At 32.5% G+C, this 9095-nt stretch overlaps 1 protein-coding gene across 1 annotated transcript; it reads left to right on the top strand.

Moving 5' to 3' along the window:
* The first annotated feature begins 682 nt into the window (after nt 1-682).
* Nucleotides 683-6068, top strand: LOC114185288 (putative pectin methyltransferase QUA3). The gene is made up of 7 exons (XM_028072933.2): nt 683-1415; nt 3073-3276; nt 3363-3573; nt 3662-3923; nt 4092-4463; nt 5085-5180; nt 5576-6068. The coding sequence occupies exons 1-7, from the start codon at nt 990-992 to the stop codon at nt 5781-5783; spliced, it is 1779 nt and encodes a 592-aa protein (XP_027928734.1). The 5' UTR covers nt 683-989; the 3' UTR covers nt 5784-6068.
* The last annotated feature ends 3027 nt before the right edge of the window (nt 6069-9095 follow it).

Consider the following 9095-nt stretch of genomic DNA (forward strand, 5'->3'; position numbering starts at 1 on the left):
AACTAAATTTATTACTTTTGAAAGAACGAAAATCAAAATACTTTAGAGTTTCGAGACTATTTCTAAGATAGAAAAAAAACATGTTTAACTCTTAGATCTATTTTTCTTATGGTTCAACCACAATTAGAAACCCATACTATTTTATGCTTTCTACACTCCTCTCAATTTACAATTTTCATCTTAAACATTGTGCAAAATATTGATTTAGAACAAAATTCTATAATTATTAACATTCTTAGCATTTATCTCAACATTTTAAATCTATTTATAAATAAATATATTTGATCTTAAATTTGTAATACAAGGTAAGATGTTTCATATCTTCCGGTGCTAAATATAAAAAATTCATAATTACTCATTCTTAAATATAAAAATTCGAATAATTTGATTATATTTATTAAAATTATTTCTAAAATATCTTAATTTATTTGAGATTTTTTTCCAGGTATTGTTTTCATTTTTTATACCAAAATTTAATGAAATTAATTTACAAAATATTTTTGAATAATATTGATACAGTTAAATGATATTAATTATTTTTGAAAGAATATAAATAATTTTTTATACGAAGGAGGGAATTCTTTTAAGTAAGATTTATTTTATTATTTGTTTTACTTATGCTGATGTTTTGTTTAGTTTCTGCTTGCTAGAAAACCAAATGGTTAAAAATCAGAGAAGCGGAACAATATCACATCAGATCCTGCTTCTTTTCTTCAACACTCTTTCTCCCTCTCACTCTTCTCATTCGTTCAACTTGTTTCTACCCGCACTTTCTAATCAAATCCACAAGGAACAAAGGAAGTTACTTCACTTCTCTGTAAACTCTTCACTCTCTTCATTCCATCAGAGAGCAAAACCTGAGAAAGAAAATAAAAGCACCCCATTAAGCAAGCCAAGCAACCCATCACGATTCCAACTTAAAGCACGATTTTTACCGCCGAAACCCGAGACCCAGATGAAGTTTTGACTCGATCCGTCATTTTCCTCAAATGGGTCACTCCAATTCTTCGTCGCCGTCCAAGCGCGGCCACGCGCGGCAGTGGCGGCTCCTGGACCTCGTTTCCGGCGTCTTCTTCTTCCTTGTGCTGCTCTTCTTCGTCATGGTCTTCACCCCGTTGGGCGATTCGCTCGCCGCATCCGGCCGCCAGACGCTGCTCCTCTCCGGTGCTGACTCCCGTCACCGCCACCAGCTAGTGGAGGCGGTCGAGACAGCTGGGCGGGGCGTGGAGGCGTGCCCCGCCGATACGGCTGATTACATGCCGTGCGAGGATCCGAGGCTGAACAGCCAGCTGAGCAGGGAAATGAACTACTACAGGGAGAGGCATTGTCCCAGGCCGGAAGAGTCGCCACTCTGCTTGATTCCGCCGCCGGACGGGTACCGGGTGCCGGTGCCGTGGCCGGAGAGCTTGCACAAGGTGTGTGATGCGTTTTTGTGCTGAGGGTACTTTGTAGAGTTGGTGAATGTTTGTCTTATTTGTGTTTTGTTAATGAATTTAGGGTCCATGTGGATAAACAACTTAGTTATGAAGTTATTGATTAAGGTTTGGATAGATTTCTCAAGGAATACTTTTAAGAAAAGAAGCTAAGCTTCTTCCTTGAGATCAAATTAGTTTATACTTAAGCTGGATTGTAAAAATTCTCTTATAGCTTCTCCCAAAGTTGATTTTAACTGAGTAACCCTTTGATTGACCCCTAACTAGCAAATTAAGGCCATTAATCAACAGACCTGTCATTTTCATAAGCTCTCAAGGGAGTCTTTCAGTAGGGGCGTGAGTTGTATACTCCCTTGTACGTGTTTAATTCCCATAGATAAAAAAACGATTAAATATTTGTCACAAAATTAGTTCAAGCAACTTATGAATAATCCATTCTTAACAGATCCACCCTTACGCTGACTTCTGTAATAATTCTGTAGAAGTCATTTATTGAGTAATTGTGAATGTTCACATTTATTGTGCATCAAAATGAATCCTTTTTTTTTTTGATTCCGGTGTTTAGTTATTGTGTTTGTTGACTATTGTTGACTTAGAAGCCAAGGAGCTAGTTTTGTGGATTTGGAGTTTAGAATGGGATGGGGGTAAAATCGGTTGTATTTTTTATTGTTCATTTTGTGTTTTGGAAGAAACTTGCATTATTAGCGGTTTTGGATCTTGGACCTTGTTGCCAGTATGATTCTTGTTATTGATCCGTCTTGGTGGTTGAAATAATAAAGTATTTGTGCTGTTTGTTGAGGAAGAGTTCATATTTTAATGGTCCAGACCAAGATCAATTAATGATTAGATGTTAGTACAATGTTTTTGAAGGAAGTGCGGTGATGGGTGTCTCTATTTAGAGTTTTTATTGATCTAACGGATGCTCCCTTATGGCTGTCTCCAATTTAGAGTTTTTATGGTCTAAAGAACGTGCTCATGTTTTTCAGTGGTGAAATTGTGGCTACTATGGCTACCTCGTATTTATTTCTAGAATCCCCTAGGACATAGAGAATTCCTTTCAGAATAGGAATTCAAATCCTTAGGAAAGGTCTCTTTGGTGATGGTGTCACTTTATTTTAATCATGATGTTAGGCTGGCAGCCAAAATAGAATTTAGGATATAGTGTGATGAAATTGAGAACGAGATGGTACGGAGAAAAAGGACAGAAAAGAGAAGAAAGGATTAAATTAGATTCTTTTGAGTGATCAATTTATTTCTATCTAATACTTCCGTAAATGGTCGATCTAAAGCCAATTGTTCTTGAGTAAATTTGTAATTCCTGATAGAGCTATGGACAAAATATGTTCCCCTAATAGTAGTTGTGTTGTGTATATGGCCACCTGATCAATTGATGTTCCCCTGGTTGCTTTCTGTATAGAAGGTTCTCATTTTAATTACTCTATTCTTAAAAATATTTTTAAGAGGATGGAAGAGAGATGGTAATGCCCATAATAGTTTTCTTTCTATATTTTCCACTTTTTGCTCTTTCACATTTAACGAGGGACATCTTCAAGATGTCCTATACTGTAGTTTAGAATGATGATGGAATTTATCACTCATGATTTGTCTATCCAAAACATTGATGATATATTCTGTGCAGATATGGCACAGCAACATGCCATACAACAAGATTGCTGACAGGAAAGGTCACCAGGGATGGATGAAACTAGAAGGTCAACACTTTATATTCCCTGGTGGTGGTACAATGTTTCCAGATGGAGCAGAGCAATATATTGAAAAACTTGGTCAGTACATTCCAATAAGTGGAGGTGTTCTGAGGACTGCACTTGATATGGGGTGTGGGGTAAGAGGTGTTATACTGTTTTCCTTTTGAGAATTCATTAGCATTCATTGTTGTTTAACATGCAAACATATCTCATTTCTTTACAGGTTGCTAGTTTTGGAGGATTTTTGCTCTCTCACAATATTTTGACCATGTCTTTTGCTCCAAGAGATTCTCATAAAGCTCAAATACAATTTGCTTTGGAAAGAGGAATACCGGCTTTTGTTGCTATGCTTGGTACTAGAAGACTTCCATTTCCTGCATTTGGATTTGACTTAGTTCATTGCTCTAGGTGTTTGATCCCATTTACAGCCTACAGTAAGTTCTGCATTGCAGCTCACTTGTATGTCTTCCGATATTCTACACACGCTTGTCACATCCCTAATACAGCGGATCTGCCTTGCAGATGCCTCTTATTTCATTGAAGTTGACAGATTGCTTCGCCCTGGTGGATATTTAGTTATTTCTGGTCCCCCTGTTCAGTGGCATAAACAAGATAAAGAATGGTCTGATCTCCAGGCTGTGGCAAGAATCTTGTGTTATGAACTGATTGCTGTAGATGGTAACACTGTGATCTGGAAGAAGCCTGCAGGAGAAACTTGTGTTCCTAATGAAAATGAATTTGGTCTTCAGTTATGTGATGAATCAGATGACCCAAGTCAAGCTTGGTAATTTCCAGCAGACTAGCTAGATTAAGTTATTTCTGCTCTTATTTTCAGTGCTTTGCAGTTTGCTTTGTTCGGCATCAGTGTATAGTACTACTAGAGTATATGTTGCCATTGTTAAAAGATCTTATGGATTATTTTAAATTCAAACATAAGTTGATTGTTTTGTAGGTACTTGAAATTGAAGAAATGTGTCAGTAGGACATCTGTAAAAGGAGATTATGCTATTGGGGTAATTCCCAAGTGGCCGGAGAGGTTAACTACAACACCTCCAAGATCCACCCTCCTGAAGAATGGTGTTGATTTGTTTGAGGCTGACACTAAGAGATGGGTAAGGAGGGTGGCTCACTATAAGAATTATCTAAAAATCAAGTTGGGCACTCAATTTGTACGCAATGTCATGGACATGAATGCATTATTTGGGGGTTTTGCTGCTGCCTTAAAATCTGATCCTGTGTGGGTGATGAATGTAGTTCCTGCTGAAAAGCCACCCACTCTTGATGTTATCTTTGACAGAGGTCTCATTGGAGTCTATCATGATTGGTGAGCTCTGATCTTTATCTGATCATTTTGGCACTTGTCTTTGAAAATAAGCCTTCATTTTTGAACTGATAATATAATTTGAAAATAGGAAATGTTGTGAGAAATTTTTGTGGTTTGCAATGATTATCCACATGGTATTCAGTGGTTTTATGTTGTTTGCAAGTTGCTTCCTTCTTGTTCTCCAATTTTTACTTGGTTGCAATGCTTGTCGCTCTACTACGCTTGAAAATTACTGACTTATGCTGTATTATGGATCTGTCTGTATGTGTGTGCTAACTGATATGCCTGTATAAGAAATTCAGGGTGTGTCAAGCTAACTTTGTTCTCATTTTAGATTTTTTTGGATCTAAATTTTATGTTAAACTGCCCAATTAATCATATGGCTTATTCAAATAAAAGTTTAGTGGTAACATTTTGTGATTGTAGCGAATCTTCTATGGAAAAGGAGTGAAAGTCTTCTACATATCATTGTAACATAAAAAATTAAGCACATAAGCTCTCTAACTTTGAATTTTAATCTAGATCCTGCATCTGATTTTTTATTTAATATATTTGAATATGATTTTTCAATTTATAATGGATGAATTTTATTGGATCTAAGTTTTATGGTTCTGTTCCCAGGTGTGAACCATTTTCAACATACCCTCGTAGCTATGATCTAATCCACGTAGCCAGCATCGAATCCCTTATAAAAGATCCAGCTTCTGGTAAAAACAGGTATTGATTTGGGATATCTACTTTTCGCATAAAGGGACTGTACTACAAGATCCTGGTGAATATATTGAATTCCTAAATGAAAACTCATGGTCATTGCATATAGATATTTGTTGACAAAGAGAACAAACAAGGCAAGCGTGATAGAAAGAAACATTGCTACGGAAACTAAGTTATAAGTATTACATATGAACATGTTACATGTGTACTGAAGCATATATCTTCAGTGCTTCATTTGCCTCCGAACTAGTGGTTCTATTGTGATGTTCAAGAGAAACAATTATATTCACTCAAGACTTATAGAGTGTTTTCATTCTCTCTGCATTTAGAAATTCTTTACTTTGATGCGAAATAGTAGACAATGATCTCACCTGGGTAGCTTCACACTTTGATTGCAGATGTAGTCTTGTTGATTTGATGGTAGAAATTGATCGAATGTTGCGTCCTGAGGGAACTGTGGTGGTTAGGGATGCACCTGAAGTGATCGACAAAGTAGCTCGCATTGCCGGAGGAGTGAGGTGGAAGCCTACCGTTTATGATAAAGAACCTGAATCACACGGCAGAGAGAAGATTCTTGTTGCAACCAAGACTTTCTGGAAGCTCTAAGTCACACCCCATTCACACAGCTCTGTAATTTATAGGTAACTTCCCTTTTTCCATCATGTGGGGGTGAAGGTATGCATCAAAGAGATGCTGTTTTCTGACTCATAATATTCTCATACAAAGAAGATAGTGAGGTAAGATTTCAAAAAGATGGGAAGACCCTTGTGCAGTTTTTGCATGGAGAATGTAATACAGTGTTGTTTATATTTTCTCTAAACTTTAAGGATGTGAGATGTAATTCAAAACTTCTTTTTTATTGAAAAGAAATTATCATTGATTATAATTCAACTACTGTTCTGTGTTCCCTTTTATTTGTACTTTATTGTCAACTTTTTTCATGCATTGTGTTTTCACCCTTTGTTGGTATTTGAATCAAGTGGAAAAAATTTCCTTGTTTTGGTTTTGTGTGAGGGTGTTCTTGACGCAGTCTTTAGGTTTCTATCCTGAAAAATCACAATGGTAAAAAAACCGTACACAGAAACTGCGTTTTCTGTCACGTTAGCGCGAACCATGAATAGCTTGTACCAAACGCACTTATTTTCGCGGCCACCGAATAAGTTCATTATGGTAAAGGAAAAGATAGAAATCTAGACGGATGAATCTGAAAGATTAATTTCAAAAGAAGTTTAGCAGTTTAAATATTTTAATTTTTTTTTTTCAAAACTAAGTCAATTTATACAATGGATGGAATAAATCAGATTTTAGAAATAGAGATAAACAATATTTTTTTATGTATAAATCAAATACATTTTTAAAAGGGATTTAGTTTTTGAAAAATATTTACAGAAAACTTGTTTAAACAACAAATACCCCCTAGAAGAATTAGTGCCACATTGAATGAATGAATTTGAGAAGTTACTTTTTAATTGCTTGGGGAGATTGTAATGGATAAACACACTAAAATCCTTACAAATTCATTTAAAATAAATTGAGTTAATTGTTTTTAATGATCAAATGAATTCAATTTAATGCAATACCTTAACGGTTAGGTGATCAATTATTTATGTTAAATCCCAGATGTAATATGATTTAATCAAAATTAAATAAAATTTGACGAGATTAAATACCTGTTCACTTCCAACATGTTAGGTAAAGTTTGTTTAGAGCAGCTTTTATAAACCAATTTAAAATAATTTGTTTTTTTATAAATTAGTATTAGTTTGTATTGAGATAAAAATAAAATTTATAAAAATATATATTATAAATAAATTTATACATAAACTATGAAAAACTCATAACTCTTTTTATATAGTTTTTCATTTGTCTAACAATAATTAAGACTATACAATTACGTGGGCCCTTACCTTTTTAATGTCATTCAATACACACGAAATTCAGACATGTTTTAGTATTTTGAGCATGTAACTTCTTTGTGTTTATCTGAACTAATTCATATAAGATTTTGACATTGATAAATTGCTAATCGAATCATTTTTATTTTGATATACTTCAATGATGTATTAAATAATTTTAGGTGAATGCAAAAATATATCAATGATAATAAATTTTAATCAGTTTGTATTATAATAAACATAATAAATCATCTATATATTTGTCTAAAGTTGAAGCTTTCCTCTTTCCTTTTGTTGGTAAGGATAACTGAATTCAAATTTTGAATTTGTTAAGAACTGATCTCCTTTTTCAAACTACTAGTGTAAACACAGGCGCTATCGCGCCTGTGTGTACGCATTTTTTGAATTATATTAATAATTGATGATATTGTAATGTTATTAATTTAATAAACAAAATAACAAAATAAAAGTATATTTATAAAAAATAAAATAAAATGTACGGAGAAAATAAGAGAAAAATAACTGTTGATGAATAGTAAGAGAAAAAAAGAAAAAGGAGATAAGTAAATAATTTTATAAAAACTTGTAAAAGTAACCGTTAATTTTTAAAAATTTAATAAATAATTAAATTATAAAGGGTAAAGTTGGAATTATGAAATGTGGACACAAAAGAGGGAATCCCCTTTATATATAGTTATAGATACTTAAAAAGAGGGGTACGAATAGTAATTTGGGGTCCTGAATATAGTAAAAGCTAGTTGGCCCACTTGAGTTGTTAGCTGAAATGAGAATAGACTCAAAAAATAATAAATAGCGTGAACTTATCAAATACAGGGGTGCCATAGTGATCTAAATTTCCAAATAATATAATATATTGTGTTTTTTAGTAAGATTTTATTCTTACTTGTATTTGAAGGTGAATGATTTTCTTGATATATATTACAAGTGATTGGTGCAAATTCATGTTAATGTTAAAAGTTGTTATTACAAGTTTTTTATTTTAGTAAAACATTTACATCAACGGAAATTACAGTATACTAATAAATAAAACAACATACTAATCAAATTTACTAACACTGCATATAAATTAAAGTATATATCCAAAATACAATTAAATATAATTGTAGTGATTATTATTGAATGTATTTCTTTTAAAATTAATAGTATTCAAAATTTATTTTATATTAACTATTTTAAATGGTAGATTCAATCACTTTATTACTTTTATGTTAACAGCGATGTATTAGAAAGAATTAAATAAATAAATAAATTTGTTTGATTAATTAATTATTTATATTAAATATAAATTCTACCTAAAGCTTTAACCATACCTGTCATTACATAATATAATACCAGCAAAATTTAAAATTATCATCCATATAAAATATGTGACCGAAAAGATATTTGAAAAAGAAATACAAGTACAATAATATAATAACATATAATCTAATTTTATTTAGATTATCCATTATAATCTGCCCAAACACAGCATTAATGTTTTGAATAGCATTCAAACGAGTTTCAAGGTTGGCCATCGATGCAATGTGAAACACAGAAAAATTGACTTATATTGTTTATTAAAATGAAGAACATTTGACTTATCAAAACCTACATAATCGTTCCAGCAATGTCGGCATTGCTTTTGTTGATCATGACACCGTGATTCTTGCTATGTCAGGAATTTCAATTCTTCTATGAGTTTACGATATTATTTATTTTATTATATTTTTAAAATATATTAATATGTTAAGGTATTTTAAAAAATTTAAATAGATTTAAATCTATATATTTTAAAGAATCTGAATTGGTATCTCATTGTTTAATAAAGTGAGTCCAAAATTTAGAATCTCTTAGAAATAATACATTGTTGTAAGAAAAACCCTAATTAAAATAATTATAAAAGTATTTAAAAGAGTTAGTTATCAATAAATCGAATGTGTACGAATTTACTAAAATAATTAGATAAAAACAAATAAACAAGAAGAAATTGAGTTCTAAAATAACGAACATAAGCCACACAAAA

The sequence above is a fragment of the Vigna unguiculata genome, chromosome 5 (assembly GCF_037176805.1).
Source record: "Vigna unguiculata cultivar grain cowpea cultivar isolate G323 ecotype 2 chromosome 5, ASM3717680v1, whole genome shotgun sequence".
In the NCBI taxonomy this organism is placed as follows: Eukaryota; Viridiplantae; Streptophyta; class Magnoliopsida; order Fabales; family Fabaceae; genus Vigna; species Vigna unguiculata.